The sequence below is a fragment of the Notolepis coatsorum genome (assembly GCF_963971535.1).
Source record: "Notolepis coatsorum genome assembly, chromosome: 1".
Lineage (NCBI taxonomy): Eukaryota > Metazoa > Chordata > Actinopteri > Aulopiformes > Paralepididae > Notolepis > Notolepis coatsorum.
Genome location: NC_140165.1, coordinates 18,777,853 through 18,797,497, shown reverse-complemented (window position 1 = coordinate 18,797,497; position 19,645 = coordinate 18,777,853). Strand labels below are relative to the sequence as shown.

The following is a 19,645-nucleotide window of genomic DNA, read 5'->3' as shown; positions in this document are numbered from 1 at the left end:
GTTATGATGTTATTATGTACCATGCTGTTATGTTGTTATGCTGTTATGTTGTTATTATGTACCATGCTGTTATGTTGTCATGATGTTATTATGTTATTATGTACCACGCTGTTATGTTGTTATGATGTTATTATGTACCATGCTGTTATGTTGTTATGCTGTTATGTTGTTATTATGTACCATGCTGTTATGTTGTCATGATGTTATTATGTTATTATGTACCATGCTGTTATGTTGTTATGATGTTATGATGTTATTATGTACCATGCTGTTATGTTGTTATTATGTACCACACTGTTATGTTGTTATGATGTTATTATGTACCATGCTGTTATGATGTTATGATGTTATTATGTACCATGCTGTTATGTTGTTATTATGTACCACACTGTTATGTTGTTATTATGTACCACACTGTTATGTTGTTATGATGTTATTATGTACCATGCTGTTATGATGTTATGATGTTATTATGTACCATGCTGTTATGTTGTTATTATGTACCACACTGTTATGTTGTTATGATGTTATTATGTACCATGCTGTTATGTTGTTATGATGTTATTATGTACCATGCTGTTATGATGTACAAGTGATGGCTTATTTGAACTAACTGTACTTTCATATCATGTAAAAAAAAAGTGAAGATTGCTCAACAAGACCCTAAAGTCTGTGTCTGGTCACAAATGTGATGCGGCGCGGTCCAGGTCGGATTGTGCCGGCAGAGAAGATTCTTCAGAAAAGCCGAAAACGTCGCCTGATTCAGAAATAGGTTGAAATTGAGATATTGGCAATTTTGAGTCCTTTGAAATGTTCTCCATCTGTTTCCTTATTTGCAAAACGTAATATTATATATATTATAATATATATTATATATAGATATTATTTATATTATTATATATTATAAAAAAACAGAGAACAAATTGTACAACTTGGAGATTGCAAATCTAGATGTATGAAAATAATGTGTGGAGTCCCTCAAGGCTCGGTTCTGGGACCCAAACTGTTTAATCTATATATTAATGATTTGTGCTCGGTGTCAAATGTATTGAAGTGTGTACTATTTGCTGATGATACTAACATGTTCTGTACAGGGGAGGACATCCAGCAGCTTATGACGGTCTTAACAATAGAAATGAATAAATACAAACTCTGGTTTGATATAAATAAATTATCTTTAAATCTAAATAAAACAAAATCTAAGGTGTTTGGAAACCGCAGAGATAAAAACAGACATTCAGTTGATAATAGATAATAATAGAATAGAAAGAGTATATGAAAATAAATTCCTGGGAGTGATTTTAGACAATAAACTCTGCTGGAAACCCCATATAGAATATGTGAGGGCTAAGATGCCAAAGAGCATCTCAATTATTAGTAAGGTAAGACATGTACTCAATCCCAACTCATTGCACACTCTGTACTGTGCAATGATCTTGCCTTACCTGCATTACTGCACAGAGGTATGGGGTAACACATACAAAACAACCATAAATACATTGACTATCCTACAAAGAAGAGCAATAAGAGTAATAAACAATGCAGGATATCGGGACCACACACACACACTGTTTCTACAATCACACATTTTGAAGTTCATTGATATGGTAAACTTTAAAACTCTGCAAGTTATGTACAAAGCAAGAAATAATAAATTACCGGTAAATGTAAGAAGCATAAAGTGGGGGGATACAACCTCAGAGGACCATTGAACTTCAAAAAACCTGTGCTGAAAACCAACCTGAAAATAATGTGTATCTCCTCTTACGGGCTGAACTAAAATATTGTGAAAACATAAATCAATTCAAATCTAGACTAAACAAATCTATTTTCGATAGGTACAGAAGGGAAGAAGAGCTTTAAAAATACATATGATACTGTATTGTACGTTATATCATGAATACGCACAGAAAGGTACACCATGCAAATGTTCATGCTTTGTTTGTTTTAAATGAGACAATGTAGAAATGGGCAATGGGGAAATACGTTGCAATTTTGCGAGGTTAGAGCTTTAATAGCATATTAACACTTTGATCGCCGGGGTTAAATTCATAATTTACCATCCCTCGCCAGCCCTATTTAACATGGAGAAGTTCCCCTTCTTTGCAGGGCTATAACTTTTTAAATTGTATTGCTCAATTGACATTACTATGGCCCATTCAACGTCCTATATATATTGTTCAGGGTGTAGCAACGTTATACTTTTTCATTCACATATTCACACTAAAATACGGTCTAAAGTATAAGTATGTTTTTATCGTTTTCTGCAGCTTTCTCCAGAACTTGATTTATAGCCCTAAATGCATTATATTGATGATCAAATACAGTTTGGTAGGAATCTGTGCGAGATAAAAAAAAATGTCAACTGGACGTGGTTCTAGGAGTTACTACGTATGATCTGATGTTGACCGGATGGGCGGGGGGTCGTTTATAATTCCGTGGGCAGCGTTATATCATTCATCTAGTGTGGGTGATATGATCATCAGAGCAGTTAGTATCGAAGACATTAACAAATAACGCTGAAACTCACCGTAGCTTCCTCTCGCCGTTGGGAGATGAGCGTGGAACAGAATTTTTTCTATTATGGGATGTCGAAATATCCGATCCATTTCCAGGTTGTATAATAGTATATACGTCCAAATCATGTTGTTTATCGAGTTATTGGTAACGGATCACTATCCGTTGTGATCAGCTCGAGTCCTGGGACTATTAGCGAGTGATCGGACGAAATTGAAATGAGCACCAGCTTCCACTTCCTGTTTCTCCCCTGGGCGATCCGCCGATCGGCCACCAGATGGCGCTCTTGAACCGTTGTAGAGTTGAGAGGGACTCAACAGTACATCTCATGTCTCCGGGGGAGAAATATAATTTCGATCACAGATTTTTGAAATATTGATATCAAAGACGCTGTCCAGCGTCTTCGGCAGAATGAGCATGGCGGGGAAAGACGTGTTTCAGCGTCAACGGCGATTAAAGTGTTAATTAAAAAAAATACGTATGATACTGTATTGTACTTTATATCATATTACATTATATAATCATATGATAATTAATTTGTATATTATATTGAACTATATTTGCAGTATGTACTATTATATTATGGTACTATATTATATTGTATATATCATGTACTATATATCTCATATCACATTATATATGTGTTGTATACACTATTATGTACTATATACTATTATATATACTATTATATACTGCAGGTATACTATACTGTAATGTGTACTGTAATGTGTACTATATGTGTGTACTGTAATGTGTACTATGTATGTACTATGTATGTATGTATGTATGTATATACATTTAAAAAAATTTTTAAAGTAAGTCTTCAGGGGTAGGGCCCGACAAGCCTAGTGCTTCTCCCTAGCCCTTTTCGGACAATTGGACAATGCTGCAATAGCAGCTGGTAAAACTTTTGGCGATTTATGGAATGGCCGTTGTTATGTGTCCAAAGCCCGAAATAAAAAATAACTGAACTGAACTGAACTGAAAACGTAATATTATAAAAAGAATATAATAAAAAGGTAAAATTATTGTTAGATTGTCTGACAGTATATATTCAGACGCAGTAGAAAGAACTACAGTTGTGTCTGAGGGGTGTGGCTAATTACTCGTTATGCGCAGACTCTGCGCATAATGGAGTCTCTCTCTCACAAGTAGCCAAACATTACACTATAAAAACTAACAGTGGGTAGTTCATTTAACTTCATTAGCGGAAATATTTTAAAATCATTAAGTCTGCTATAAGCCATTCTCCCTTTCTGTGTGTGTGTGTGTGTGTGTGTGTGTGTGTGTGTGTGTGTGTGTGTGTGTGTGTGTGTGTGTGTGTGTGTGTGTGTGTGTGTGTGTGTGTGTGTGTGTGTGTGTGTGGGTGTGTGTGTGTGTGTGTGTGTGTGTGTGTGTGTGTGTGTGTGTGTGTGTGTGTGTGTGTGTGTGTGTGTGTGTGTGTGTGTGTGTGTGTGTGTGTGTGTGTCTGTGCGCACGAGCGCCCGTCCCATCTCTGGTCTTTGGAAAGACCAGATGAGGTCAGAGGAGTTTAATAGTATTTACTGAGGATGGCCAGATAATGTTGATATTTAAACATAAACATTATATGATGTGATTAATCTGAGCTATTGTTGATACGGGTCAGATTTGATTTATATGTTATAATAACATGAGCCAGCTCTATTTTGTACTTGAATCTCGATTACTATCTTGACTATTTTCCTTTATCCTCTTATAAGATCTCACAAGTGGATGTGTGTGCAATGAGAGTAGATGGATGGGTTGATGTTGCATAGAGTCATTGAGCATCCTGATGGCCTGGGGATAGAAGCGGGTCACAAGTAATCAGAATAAGTAAGTCTGTCTCTCACAGTTGACAATAAAGTCAAGTCAATAACAAAGCCACACAGCTGCTCTCAGACTGAAAGGTGTTATGGGGGGGTTACATTGATTTCTGGGTAAAGTAGTCATTATACATTGTAAGAGAAATGGCTCCATTTTCTCTTGAGGCCTATAGCTCTGGAATAAATATTGTGTTATCAGCATGTTTCATGAAACAAAGATTGAAAATAATCCGCCCGATTTGTACAAGTGATGGCTTATTTTGAAGGTATGATGGTCACAACGTGGTGTTTCTGGTGAGGGGGCGTGGTGTTGCTGGTGAGGGGGCGTGGTGTTACTGGTGAGGGGGAGTGGTGTTACTGGTGAGGGGGCGTGGTGTTGCTGGTGAAGGGACGTGGTGTTTCTGGTGAGGGGGCGTGGTATTTCTGGTGAGGGGGCGTGGTGTTTCTGGTGAGGGGGAGTGGTGTTTCTGGTGAGGGGGTGTGGTGTTACTGGTGAGGGGGCGTGGTGTTGCTGGTGAGGGGGCGTGGTGTTGCTGGTGAGGGGGCGTGGTGTTTCTGGTGAGGGGGCGTGGTGTTGCTGGTGAGGGGGCGTGATGTTTCTGGTGAGGGGGCGTGGTGTTGCTGGTGAGGGGGCGTGGTGTTTCTGGTGAGGGGGCGTGGTGTTGCTGGTGAGGGGGCATGGTGTTTCTGGTGAGGGGCGTGGTGTTGCTGGTGAGGGGGCGTGGTGTTTCTGGTGAGGGGGCGTGGTGTTTCTGGTGAGGGGGCGTGGTGAGGGGGCGTGGTGTTGCTGGTGAGGGGGCGTGGTGTTTCTGGTGAGGGGGCGTGGTGAGGGGGCGAGAACTAGTTCAAAATGGTAATGCAAGGTAGTGTCATCTTCCCTCTTGAACATCAGGTCCGTAACATTTAAATCATGAAAACAGCTGACTATCTAACTTGAGCACTGAATTTATTTATATTTATATAACTGTCTAAATCACAGGGAGGTTTAGTACCTTACTGCACACTGGCGCCTCCCGAGAGGTACACACTTACTGTACAAACATACTGTCAAAAATATAAGTCTGTCATTTGCCTAGAGAGAATGGTTTGCAGTTGGCAAATGAGATAACTGGACACCGTCGGCAAACATCAGCAAAAGGGTGTCGTACCATGTGCTCCATGTCCATTACACTGCGTGTTTCCAAAGACCAGTCTATATCGCAAATGAGTAAATATTGTTTTATTGTCTTGAAATGTCTACTGTGCTGTCTGTGAATTACTGTACTTATTACTGACTTACCTCGCCAAGGTGAGGAGTGGGATTGAATCCACACAGGTTACACGCCGTTGTCTTGCACTCTGTGCATTGACTGTAGTTGGGCTCTTCCGCTGATCCCAGGTTCAGCTCCGCCTTACAGAGAGGACAGCTTGGGGCAGGAGACGGGGCAGGAGACGGGGCAGGAGACGGGGCAGGAGATGGGGCAGGTGGCTCGGCTGCTTGCGGAGGCTCAGGTGTGGGGGGTTCAGTCGCAGAGTTCTTCCCATCGTCTTCCACAGAAAAGGATCTGGGAGCCCTCTTCGACTTCACTGGCGGGGTGTCGGGACAAGAATCGGAATCTGGAGGAGACCCAGGAGCAGAGAAGGGAGAGTCTGGGGGAGAACCAGGACCAGAACCTGGACCGGAGTCCAGCGGAGAGTCTGGAGGCGACCCGGGCCGCGAAGTCTTCTTTTCCTCGACCCCCGTGACGAGATTAGTGGCTGAACTCAAGAAGGAGGATCCAAAACCTCCAAACATCTGAGAGGCGGTCGCTGGAGGCTTTGCCGAATCCACCAACCCACCAAACCCGCCGAAGAGTTTCCCTGTCACCGACTCTCCGGCCTGAGCAGCGGCCGCGGGGGGTTTGGCCGCATCTCCGGTGAGGCCTCCCACCAAGCCCCCAAAAAAGCTGGACTCCTGTTTAGCCCTGGCCGGGGAGGGCTGGGGGCTGCCTCTCTGCTGGACGGGACGGCCCGTCTTGGGGTCGATCTTAGGTGATCCGGCTGCAGGCGAGGCCGGGGAGAGGGGCCCTGATGGGGAGGTGGGGCCTGACTTCAGCCGGGGCGTGGTCGGGGGGGTCAACCCTGCATCGGTGGTGCTCTGCTGCTTGATCAGTAGCTTTCCCAGCTTGCCCGGTCCCTGCCTCTGGGGCGAGGGAGGGGCCGAGCCCTGCTTCACCAGGCCAGGGGCCTCCGCACCTCCCATGGCTCGCTGCATCTGGCAGTTCAGGCACAGCCACTCCTTACCCTGTGAAGAGACACACCGTGGGGCGGATTGGATGAAAATGGAACACATACACGTATTGTTTTGTAGCCGGGTATAAAGACACAGTTGGAGGGAAAGCAGGCGCATTAATTAGGCCGTTTCTAATGATGCAGGATCCTGTCTTCACATGCCAAATTGTTCCTCGGCGCACGAGGGGATTTAAAATGTAGGAAATGTTATATAATAAACTAATCATGTTTAAAACTACAACATGTGGGTAATATTGAAACGTTGCTCCGATTACGAATTGAACATTGATAACGTGTATTTTTCATGACTTGTTTTTGAGTCAACAATAAGAAAAAGTTAATCGATTCTCTCATGAATGCAGGAGAAAGGCCTTAAGGATTCTGTGATAGTGAAAAGTGATCACATTACATGGTTAGTTAGCAATAGGGCAAAGACTAATGATGTAATAATATCCTACTATTTCAGGTATGCAAGATCAAACTCTTGCCTTCTACCGTATACATGTAACCTTTCATCGTATTCATTCTAAAATGGAGCTTCCTCTTCCCAATACGACCAACAACACCACAATCTATGTTGATCCTACGGCATGTCCTTGGTTACCACCATTGTGTAAAGCCACAGACTTGAAAGGGGGCCACTGTTGACAGTGTGGCCATTATCATCTTAGAATAGGACAGCATGTGCGTTTTCTTTGTATAATTAGTCATTAATATGAGCCACCAAACAATATCAAATTTCCAGGAAAAACGTGTGCTTCGGAAAAACCTCATTGGAGTGTTACTGTATTATCACCCATGTGTGGACATTGTACTGTATTATTATCACCCATGTGTGGGTATTGTACTGTATTATTATCACCCATGTGTGGGCATTGTACTGTATTATTATCACCCATGTGGGGGCATTGTACTGTATTATTATCAGTATCACCCATGTGTGGGCATTGTACTGTATTATTATCACCCATGTGTGGGCATTGTACTGTATTATTATCACCCATGTGTGGGCATTGTACTGTATTAATAGCACACATGTGGGGGCATTGTACTGTATTAATATCACCCATTTGGGGGCATTGCACTGTATTAGTATCACCCATGTGTGGGTATTGTACTGTATCATCACCCATGTGGGGGCATTGTACTGTATTATTATCACCCATGTGGGGGCATTGCACTGTATTATTATCACCCATGTGTGGGCATTGTACTGTATTATCACCCATGTGGGGGCATTCTGTCCCCTGGGGCAGAGTCACCTTGATCAGCCTCCCCAGGGTCCATATGGCCCCCGTCTGCTTCTCAAGCTGACACTCATGAGCATTTCCCTCGCCAAGGCAAATGGATGGCCATAGATGGTCTCGGGGAATTAATAAAAAAAAACACATGTTACGCTAACAAGTAGGGATGCACAACATGTTTTTTTTTTTGTGAGGCCAATATCAAGATACTTTCCCCGCCCACCCATATGGGGGGTGTACCGGAATATTCACACACATGCAGGTACAAGGCAGGTTAAAGGAACACGCCAACTTTGGGGAAATTAGCTTATTTGCCATCTACCCTGGAGTTAGACAAGCAGATACATACGCTTTTCTTCTCTGTGCATGCATTAGGCTTAGGGAACAGCCGCACCGTTAGCCTAGCTTAGCGTCATTCACTGGAAGTAGGTGTGCCAGTGTAGCCTAGTTCCCAACAGTCACAAAATACACTCCAAATACAACTCCAAAACGTTCCTCTAAACATGTTGTGACCTGTGTATTTACCACATGGAGAAATTAAATGAAATTGACATTTTAGTTTTCTAAGCAGATATACTCTGAACAGTTTTTTGCCAAACCACTGCTGCCTGGGCGCATTGATTTCATCACCTCAAACGCCCAGTTTTTCAAAAACCAACAGGGCTTTTGAAGTGATGAAATCACTGTGCCCAGGCAGCAGTGGTCCAGCAAAAAATAGAATGCTTAGAAAACTAAAAATGCCAATTTTCTTTCTCAATGTGGTAAATACACAGGTCACAACATGTTTACAGGAAAGTTTTGGAGTTGTATTTTGAGTTTATTTTGTGACTGTTGGGAACTAGGCTACACTGGCACACCTACTTCCAGTGAATGACGCTAAGCTAGGCTAACGGTGTGGCTGTTCCCTAAGCCTAAGGCATGCACAGAGAAGAAAATGGTATGTATCTGCTCGTCTAACTCCAGGGTAGATGCAAATAAGCTAATTTCCCCAAAGGTTGGCGTGTTCCTTTAACCTGCCTTGTACCTGCATTTGTATGAATATTCCGGTACAACCATGTAAATTAAAGACTGATATTCATTCGTTGTTCAAACATAACTACTTGTTAGTGTTATTCTGTTGTTCACTTGGCATTTGTATCGAGGAACACACTCCCAGTTAACCCTTTCACTACCACACTACCAAAGGGTTAACCCTTTCACTGTGACAATACAGGAGGTTAACCCTTTCACTGTGACAATACAGAAGGTTAACCCTTTCACTACCACACGACAAAGGGTTAACCCTTTCACAACCACACTACAGAAGGTTAACCATTTCACTACCCCACTACAGACGGTTAACCGTCTGTAGTGTGGTAGTGAAAGTGTTAAAAGGCCATAGAAATGCCAATTCTGCAATCAGCCAACAATGAACCTTCGAAATACAATCAGACCTGTTTCAAGTGGGCTTGTGAAAGCCACAAAGAGCCGATTGGCTCGCAATATATATCAGTGCATCTTTTACAAGCAATTACTGGTTTCAGCAAATACAAAAGAGATCAACCTTTTATTGAATAATCTGTATGAAATGGATATTTTAGACAGAAATCAGAATGATGTCTCTACTATGATGATAGATATGACTGTTTCCTCCTTCTATCATCAGAGGCCAATCTATTATGATATCAGATGTAACACAATACGTCATTACAATTGTGTTCTGAAAGGAAATATCTGCTATTTGGAAAACATGACACCTACTTTGGTAGAAATATTGCCGGGATGATAGTAAAACTCTATATGAATTATTGAAGTAGCCTATAATTAGAATTTCTGAAATATTAACTAATATATCAAGATTAAACAGTGAAGAGAAGAGAAGCAAAGAGGAGACACAGAAAATACACATATTCTCAAGAGGGATTCATATCAGCTACGAAAAGTTGTGCAGCAAATTTCCTACGAACTGCAAAAGAAAATGTCAGAGGTTGTCGTACTGCTGCTGCTCTATGGCTTTTGCGGTTAAATTAATATATATTTTTTATCCACTTTTTCTCCTTATTTTCTATTTTTCTCCCATCCCAATTTCGTATCGCCAATTCTCCCCTTCAATTCTCCCCTCCCCTGTCTTGAACGTTGCTAGACTATGCCTCCCACTGGTCGGCTGTAGTGAGGATAGAAGCCTTGCATCACGTGTCCCCTCCGGTACACGAGGAGGCAGCCTGTCGCATCTTTTCACCAGACAGCGCGGTCTCTCAGTGGCGAGGAGTAACGCGTGGGAGGCTCACACTGCCCCCAATACGTCCTGACTCTGCTGTGCAGGCGTCACCCAACCGACCTGTAGGAGTCGCTGTCCACAACGTCCAATCCCCACCCATCGACTTTCCATCCGCTACCTCTGCCAATTGAGATAGTATGACGACTGGTCCAAGCCGCAGGCAATGCTGACTCCGGGCGTCGAGACCGCAGCCTCTTGCATTGGTGACGAGCGCAATCTCCGCTACGCCACCCAGCCGCCCGGTTAAATTAATATTGTGGTTACGGTTAGGGTTCGGGGAATGGTCAACCCGGAACACGCCAATTCGTAGGAAATAGGGGTGGAACGGTACGCATTCGAACCGTGTACCAAACAATACACACATGCCCCGAACCGTGGACGTCGTACCGAACGGTACGCATTCGGGGCATGTGTGTATTGTTCGGTTATATATAACGTTACGTTAGCTACGAGCTAACTAACTTTAGCCGCGAGCTAACTAATGTTAGCCACAAGCTAACCGTGGAAACGCTCACAGAGAAGTGACTCCACGACACCAGTTCGATTAGTGGGGAAGGGGGGTATATTGACGAGTTAATACTTTGACAAATGTTGCCTATATTTTTCAGTCAGTTCGGTCTTTGTGTGCCAAACATTATTAAAGGTAAACCTTTTTTTTATCAAATAAATGAGAAGCATGTTTAAATCAGCAATGCCTCCCCTCTCTCTCCTAGCTCACTGTCAAAATAATGTGCCTGATGTCAAATGGCCTCATTCTTTCAGTTTTTGCATGACTACGTCCTTGAGAATTTTTTTAAATAAAAACAACGTATGTACCGAACCGAACCGAAAACTGTAAACCTAAAACCGTGATACGAACCGAACCGTCGATTTTGTGAACCGTTCCACCCCTAGTAGGAAATGCTACAAAAACTCTTCTGTACTCAATAGCCTGATAACACATAGACATAACACACAACACACATAATGATCACTGTCTTACCGCAGAGTCCGGGGGGCTGAACCCACACAAGCTGCACACCTGGCTCTTACACTCAGTGCAGTGGCTGTAGTTGGGTGGGTCCTTGGATCCCAGGTTCAGTGTGGTGGTCTTACACAGCGGACACAGCCCCCCTCCAGGCTTCCCAGGACCCTGCTGGCCCGGAGGCCCTCCAGCCTTGGCTGGCCCCCCTGGCTGTGCACCTGGGCCAGGTGGTCCTTGTTGCTGGAGTCCTGGTGGAAGAGGACCCCCTTTTTGCTGGAGAGGGCCCCCTTGTTGGGGTGGTCCCTGCCCTGGTTTGGGGCCTTGACCCGGAGGTCCTGGTCCAGGGGGTCCTTGCCCTTGTCTGGGTCCCTGTTGCCCTGGGGGTCCTTGACCTGGTTTGGGCCCTTGCCCTGGGGGTCCTTGACTTTGCCTGGGCCCCTGTCCTGGGGGACCTTGCGTGGGCCCCTGTCCTGGAGGTCCTTGCCCTGGCTTAGGCCCCTGTCCTGGGGGTCCTTGCCCTGGCTTAGGCCCCTGTCCTGGGGGTGCTTGCCCTGGCTTAGGTCCCTGTCCTGGGGGTCCTTGCCCTGGCTTAGGCCCCTGTCCAGGGGGTCCTTGCCCTGGCTTAGGTCCCTGTCCTGGGGGTCCTTGCCCTGGCTTAGGCCCCTGTCCAGGGGGTCCTTGTCCTGGCTTAGGCCCCTGTCCAGGGGGTCCTTGCCCTGGCTTAGGCCCCTGTCCAGGGGGTCCTTGCCCTGGCTTAGGCCCCTGTCCAGGGGGTCCTTGCCCTGGCTTAGGCCCCTGTCCAGGGGGTCCTTGGCCCTGTCTTGGGGGCCCTCCCTGCTGTGGCCCTTGTTGGGGCCCCTTGCCCGGTGGCTTGCCCGCTTGCTCCTCCTCGTCCCCAAACAGGCCAAACTTGGGGATGTTGACGGAGTCTCCCATGGAGGACATGGAGGAGGAGACGGAGGAGGTCATGGCGCTGAGCGGGTTGGCCCCGCTCAGGAAGCTGGAGCCAAACATGCCGGTGGACTTGGACTCCGGGCCCTTGGGCTCCTGCCGGAACCTGGCCTCTAGAAGGCTGAGGGAGGAGGGGCTGCGGCCCGGGGGGGGTCTGCCCGCGGGGGGGGCCTCGCCAAACGCGTCTACGGTGCGGCTCTTGCTGAGCCCAGATGGGCCCCTGGAGGCTCTGCCGCCTACCTGCTGCGGGGGACACTGCTGGGCATCCGACGGTCTGAGGGAGAGAGAGAGAGAGAGAGAGAGAGAGAGAGAGAGAGAGAGAGAGAGAGAGAGAGAGAGAGATAGAGAGAGAGAGAGGGAGAGAGAGAGACAGAGAGAGACAGAGAGAGACAGAGAGAGAGAGAGAGAGAGAGAGAGAGAGAGAGAGAGAGAGAGATTATAGTTTCTGTTTTGTTGTTGTTGTTGTTGTGGCTGCTGCTACTGTTGTTGTTTTTGTTGTAGTATATTTTCTTTGGTGTTGGCACTGTACAAAAAAAGACCACATCAACCCCACTAAAGATCTTTGTGAAGTAAAATTAGGCAAAAGAAACACAAATCAAGTCAATATAAATTCTACAACTAATACAAAACCAAATCTCTCCTACTTTCCTGCCAATCTGCCCGCGATGCATTATTCAACGCCTACAAAGAGCAGACGATGACACAAATTGCATCAACGCACTCATTGTGTGCGACAGTCCCAAAGTAAATGTCAACATCATCTTGATTTTAAAACAAAAAGCATCCCTAAGACCCCAATAATTCAGCTTGTGGTTGATGCAGTACCTACAGTAGCCACCGGTCTCATGACAATGCTTGGAACACAAGCTTATGAGATAGAGAGCCTTGCAAACCGCATACTAAATGATCAAAACAAATTCACATATCCTCCTCCCTTAAATGTAGATGTTGTCAAACAGCGACCTCTAGGCAAAAGATTACAACATGGTACTGCACCTTGTTTACATTTTTTGTTTTTTGTCTGATGTCTGGGTTGGATGTCAGTGGGGTATAGGGTAGAGGCTGCTGGCCACACCTCTGGCTCTCACAGTATAATAAACAACTAAACTCCATACGTCAGACCAAAGCAAACAAAGCAATAATACCAAGCAGGGCTCCTTTACCTATAGCGGTCGCTGATGACATTACAGATTCGACCTTTAAAGCTACATTAAAGCCCTCATGTGTAACATCTGTGGAGTCAGTGCAACAATCACCACCTGATTCTGTTACAGCAGCTTCCTTATGATCTCATCCATTGGGCACAAGCGACACACACTGCCCCTCTCCGTGGTCCTGTTCTCATCACCCTGACATGACAAGCTGACCCCTTAGCATTAGTTCCCTGTAATATAGGGCCTTTTCAACACATCAGTGAGCACAAAGAGAAGTGTGTAGCTAGCAGCCCTGGGCTAGCACTAATGCATAAGTGAATGAGAAGCTGAATGACATGCAGTGTGGATCACACAGACGGATAGGGAGACAGTCCACTCGGTATAGATGACATATCTGTATCGGCCAATGATGAGAAGCAATGCACACCACCTACACCCCCACTGTACACGTCTTCAACCATATAAGTCGGTATAAATCCAAGTTAAAATGAGCGGAAATTCAATCGAACCATTTGAGGATGACATGTAGACACTTCCAGGCTTACTGTGAAGGGTGGGGGTGTGGGGGGTACCTGTTTATTCCATAAAAACTATTAGAACATGAGCCAGCTACTGTATTAACACGTTGTGGTTTTGAAACCCTTCTGTACACTTTCCACAGCATGCAGCCATAGACTAGTGGATTTCAGCACCCTGGACAGCGACCCCTGGTCTCTGCAAGACCCTCCAGACTGCGCCTTTATTCTCCCAGATCAGATCAAAAGGCACATTTAAAAACGATAGGCGGGGAATCGGAGAGTTATGACATTTGCACCAGCTGTTCTATTTTTAGTCATATTAATATTTATGCACCCCCCCCCCCCATCACCCCCATTCCAGCTTGGGTAAAAATATATATATATAAATAAATCACCCGAATGAAAGCAGTTAGGATAGCTCACGCCATATGTCATCAATCATCTAATATAATGCGGAGGAATTGGGAATATCATTGGCGATTATGCCGAGACAATCCCTATTTGGAGGCATTAAGGAATTAGAGCGTACAGTGTTTTTTTCGTTGTGATCTGATCTGTCTCACTGCCTACCCACCCTGGCGGGCCTGGATGGAAAGCCCCCCCCCCCCCCCCCCCCCCAATTTAGGAAATTCGCAAATTAGGCTGCATAATTGGGGGGGAATGGTAAAGCATAAACACATTAATCATTTGCAGCCTAATTGTTTTGCGTGATAACAAGACGTCGATCGTTCGTAGAAAAGAAGAAACAGAGCTCGACAGAATAATTTTTACCCAGCAGGCATTTGATATTATTTCACACCAACACTGGGGGCGCCTCTCCCCCTCTCTGATGTCACATACTGTACATACACAAGCTTTATTATAATGGCACACAAACCACAAACCAATGTAGGCACACACACACGCCATAGGTTAACGCGTTAACGAGACACTCAAAGGCAGCGGTATGTATCTTTACCAGCTGCGGTATTTTGTGAATGAGGAAAATGCGTGAGACACTATAATAATGCAGCTTATCATCATAATAGATGCGTCCATCCATCCATTCCAAAACCAGGCTAATAACAACAACACGAAGCCAATGGTATAGACAAACCACCCATCCAAGCTTATTAGGCTACTGCATATTTCAGTGACGGCAAGCCGATGCGAACTCAATCATTAATGTAACATTAATTTCTTGTTGCGGCTGGTGGGAGGATTATGATTATGAATGGGCGTGAAGTCGCTGCACCCTATAATAGCCTTTAATGTTTTCAAAACGACGAGGCTCCTCGGTCTACAGCGGGGGAGATGATCAAAACAGAAAGATCACAGCTCTGGGAGGGGGATATTGATATAAAAGTGCACAAAATGCTGTTAAAGAAGCCCTGCCTTCGAGCAGCAGCGCCTCCGGTGATGTGCCTGGCTTGTTGCGCCCTTGACATCGCCGCGGCGCGCTGGTCCTTCTCCTCCTCGTCCGCCTCCTTTCCACTGGGGATCCGGACGAAGCCTCCGTCCTCCCCATCATCAGGTGCCAGCAGCCCCTCCGGTGATCCAGATAGCGTCCCCCCCTCCTCGCCTCCTTCGAAGCTCGCCTCGTTCCCCATGATGATGCTCTGTGTTTTGTTTTTTTTAGCTCCAAACGGCACGGCGAAGAAGACGGTATTCCTGATCGGCTTCTCGGAGCGTCTCGAAATATTTTCCCGTCGTTACATCTCCATCTCCTGTCCTGCCAGTTCCCCCCTCCTCGTATCTCCTGCCTTGATCGCGCATCTCTGCAGCTGCAAAAGGCGATTTCCGTGAGGGGTCTCCGTTCTACAACACCACCACCACCACCACCTCATCTCTCTCTCTCCCTAGCGCGCATGTTCAGTGTCTAGCAGGTGATCAGAAGGCATCACTGAAGGAAAAAGGGTTTTAAAGGGGACAAACATACACACACGACATATTCTTTCCATATAATTTACAGAGGAACACGTTTGGCCTGAACAAATTAAAGAAAACAAATGGGATTGAGGTTTATTTGTCATTTCGCCCTCTGTTGACATTTTCCATGGACATGGATAAAAGGGGGCCATCATGCTATGGATGCACTTGCAGCTAAGTGTAAATGGTAAATAAATGGTAAATGGCTGCATTTATTTAACAGCTTTTTATCCAAAGCGCTTTACAATTTGTTTCTCACATTTTTACCCATTCACTCCAACATCGGTGCCAACCTGCTCATCGGGAGCAATTAGGGGTTAAGTGTCTTGCTCAAGGACACTTCGACGCGCTGCCTGGGAGGAGCGGGGAATCGAACCGGGAACCTCCGGATTGCCAGACGACTGCTCTACCTCCCGAGCCACTGTCGCCCCCACTTATATGGGTCAAGTGTGTGCGCCCCCCACTGTGAGAGAGGCTCTTTAACCCTTTCACTACCACACTACATAAGGTTAACCCTTTCAATACCACACTACAGAAGATTAACCGTCTGTAGTGTGGTAGTGAAAGGGTTAACCTTGTGTAGCGTGGTAGTGAAATGGTTAACCGTATGTAGTGTGGTAGTGAAAGGGTTAACTTTCTGTATTGTTTGATTGATTGATTGATTGATTGATTGATTGATTGAAAAGTTTATTAACAGATTTCAGAATGGGTACAGTACAGTACAGCTCAATACATACAATTGTTAAGGGGATGCAGACCAGAGAAAGACTTTCATCTTGTTTACATCAGGGTCCCCCATTTTCAATTCATCATAACATATATGACATACATGACATACAGATAGACAGTACTGCTACATCTATACATTTATGACATATCAGATTTGCAAATACAGTACTGTTTGTGATACAAAAAGTGTCCAGAAAAAGAGTGTATATACATTTGACGTAGAAACTGTACATTGGGGGGAGGTTGGGTGGGTGGGGTGGGGTAGGGGCGGACGGACACTGTACATTGGAATACTGACAGAGCCTTACTTGGTCATTTACTGTACAACTGGATTAGGACATTTGTAGGGGCCAGTTTCGAATTGCAGTCTCCCGTAGGTGTTCTTTGAGAGTGTTTTTGAAAGTGGGTAGTGATTCACATTCCTTTACAGCTTTGGGTAGGCCGTTCCACATTGATGTGGCATAATTGCTGTTATGTTTTGTAACCGACCCCAATCGCACAACACAAGACAGGTATGAGAGTAAGCCAAAACAGGGCAAATATTTATTATAGAACAAAAAGCGGCACAGTCCCTTTAAGGGAGAACACAAAAACACTAGAGTCAAGGAAATCTGGAAAATGCGGCACTGTGCCTTTAAGAGGCGAACAGGCTAAGGGACTAAGGCTAAGGGCCAGGGCTAAGGACCAGGGCTAAGTGTCAGGGCCAGGACCAGGGGCACTGGAGAGGGGGAACAGGGACAGAGGCCCGGAGAGGCGGGCTGGAGACAGGGACAGAGAACAGGGTTAAGGCCTTGGACAGGGCGAGGGCCAGAGCTGCTTACAGGGATGAGGACAGGGTTCCGACGGCGGAGGCCTGGCACGGGGACAGGGGCCCGACGGCGGAGGCCTGGCACGGGAACAGGGGCCCGACGCCGGAGGCCTGGCACGGGGACAGGGGCCCGACGGCGGGGGCCTGGCACGGGAACAGGGGCCCGACAGCGGGGCCTGGCACGGAGATCCTCCTCTTCGGATGCTGCAGACGGGCAGCGCAGAACAAAGGGGGTCCCAGGGGACCGGGATGGGAACACGCCGTCCTCCCGTGGAATACTAGGGAGCGACGACGAGCCTGGGTCCAAGGGGAACGGGATGGGCACACGCCGTCCTCCCGTGGAATACTAGGGAGCGACGACGAGCCGGCTTGACGTCTGGAGTGGGAACACTGGAAAACCTCCCGTAGAGAATTAGAGAGCGAAGACGGTGTCCCACTCCAGGCAAACGGCGACAGGTGGTGATGGCTGGCACGTCGTCTCACGCCGGAGACGCGGCAGGTGATGGTAACGTACAGGATAGTAACGTACAGAACTCCATGAACACAGAGTGTACACAGATACAGATACAGAACGAACACAGAGTCCAGAACACAGAACGACCCGACCAGGACTGGAGGGGAGTCTGCAACCTATGTACTCTCCCGAGGTGATTGCAAACTCCCAACAGGTGCGTGAAGGTAGAGGATCAAGGATGTCCAAGGGTGGGGGCTGGTGAAGAGTAGAGGAGAGTAAATCATCGCAAGGGTGGGGGCTGGTGAAGGTGAGGAGACAGGGAAAAAAGGTCCAGGGAACAGGCGAATCCTCACAATTGCGAAACGTGTTTAGTCCCTTGTTTGAGCCGAATCTGGGTTTAACATGATTTGTGGAGCTCCCTCTGGTGTTGTGATCGTGGTATTCACTGACCTTTGGGAAGTATTTTGACATGTACATGGGTACCTTGGTCGCGTAGTGTATCTTGTAGACCAGGCCCATTGGAAGTTGCTGTACTCTGTCGTCTACTCTAAGCCATCCTAGGTTGTCAAAGTGGGCAGGGGTGAGGTGGGTTCTAGGAGTAAGGTCAAGCAGTAGTCTGACCAGTTTGTTTTGAGATGTTTGTAATTTAGTTTTTAGCGCCTTTGAGGTGCTTTGGTACCATGAGGTGCACGCACAGTCGTAGTACCCCTGAATGAGTGCTCCTATTAGAGTCTTCAAGGTATTCTTGTTTACCAGAGAGGAGATCCGGTACAAGAATCGAGTTCGTTGGTTGACTTTTTTTTATTACATTGGATGCCATTTTGTCACAGGAAAGATTAGCCTCTAGGATGGAACCCAGGTAGGTAATTTCATCTTTCCTTGTGACAATATTGTCACCCACTGTAACCGAGAAGCCGTCGGTCTTGCTGAGTTTGTTATTTGAACCGAAGAGAATGGACTCTGTTTTGCCCATGTGTAATGATAGTTTGTTGTCGGCAAGCCATATGCAGATTTGGCCTAGTTCTGAGCTGAGGGCCTTTTCAACCTGTAACTTGTTCTTGTCAGAGACCAGCAGGGCTGAGTCGTCCGCAAACAGGAACACGTTGCAGTCACAAGCTGACGACATGTCATTTGCATAAATTAGGAATAGTAGCGGTCCTAGTATGCTTCCTTGTGGAACACCACAGTTCACTGTGAGGGGGGGGGGGGGATAGGGTACCATTTACCTCCACCATCTGTTCTCTCCCCTCCAGGTAGGATTGTATCCAGCTCACTGATAGACTATCAAAACCAATTGTCACAGTGAAAGGGTTAACCATTTGGCAGTGTGGTAGTGAAAGGGTTCAAATTCACTCAAAACACAAACACACTCCAGCAGGTCTAAAGCCTCCTCTCTCAGTGCTGAGCTGATGTAGGACAGGCATAGTGATGGTGAAATAATACAGTCCTATTGCATAATTGTCAGCAACAGTTCCATGTGGCCATTCTTTTATATATTTTTTTCTTCTGCTTTGATCTCACAGGTCACTGCACTACATGTAGTCATTTAGCTGATGCTTTTATCATCAAAAGACACTTTCCTGTTTTGTACAACAGGTCAGCAGCTAAGGTTAAGTGATATTGTTCATCAAACTGTGTCGAACTAGAGTGCACGGTAGTATAGACATATTAGCATAGTAGGTAGTAATATAGGCACAGTACATTGCTACCTTGAGTAGCAATATCTTTTCAATACCTTTAAAAGTATTTTATATAACCTTGACTTAACCCTTTCACTACCACACTACAGAAGGTTAACCTTTCACTACCACACTACCAAAGGGTTAACCTTCTATATTGTCGCAGTGAAAGGCTTAAGGCGTATGTCTCTCTTCTTCTACTCTTCATCCTGTAGCTCCCTGGAAGAAGAGATCTTGTATCTTAATGGGACCTTCCTTGACTAAATCAATTATAAATAAATGAATAAACAACTAATTATATATTTGTGAGAGTCAAGTATACCTATTTTTCCATAGTATGTTCACTTGTTTGTAATTAAAAGGGGAAGCTGGGTTGGTTGCCACGG

At 45.6% G+C, this 19,645-nt stretch overlaps 1 protein-coding gene across 1 annotated transcript in view; it reads right to left on the bottom strand.

Annotated features, from left to right (window-relative positions):
- LOC311225589 (protein piccolo-like) overlaps positions 1-15,270 on the bottom strand; it is a gene marked incomplete at both ends in the record, with an annotated part of 166,615 nt that extends 151,345 nt beyond the window's left edge. The window contains 3 exon segments of the mRNA XM_084310954.1: positions 5,623-6,606; positions 11,077-12,283; positions 15,056-15,270. Of these exon segments, the coding sequence (XP_084167080.1) occupies positions 5,623-6,606; positions 11,077-12,283; positions 15,056-15,270 (2,406 nt within the window).
- Between the last annotated feature and the right edge of the window lie 4,375 nt (positions 15,271-19,645).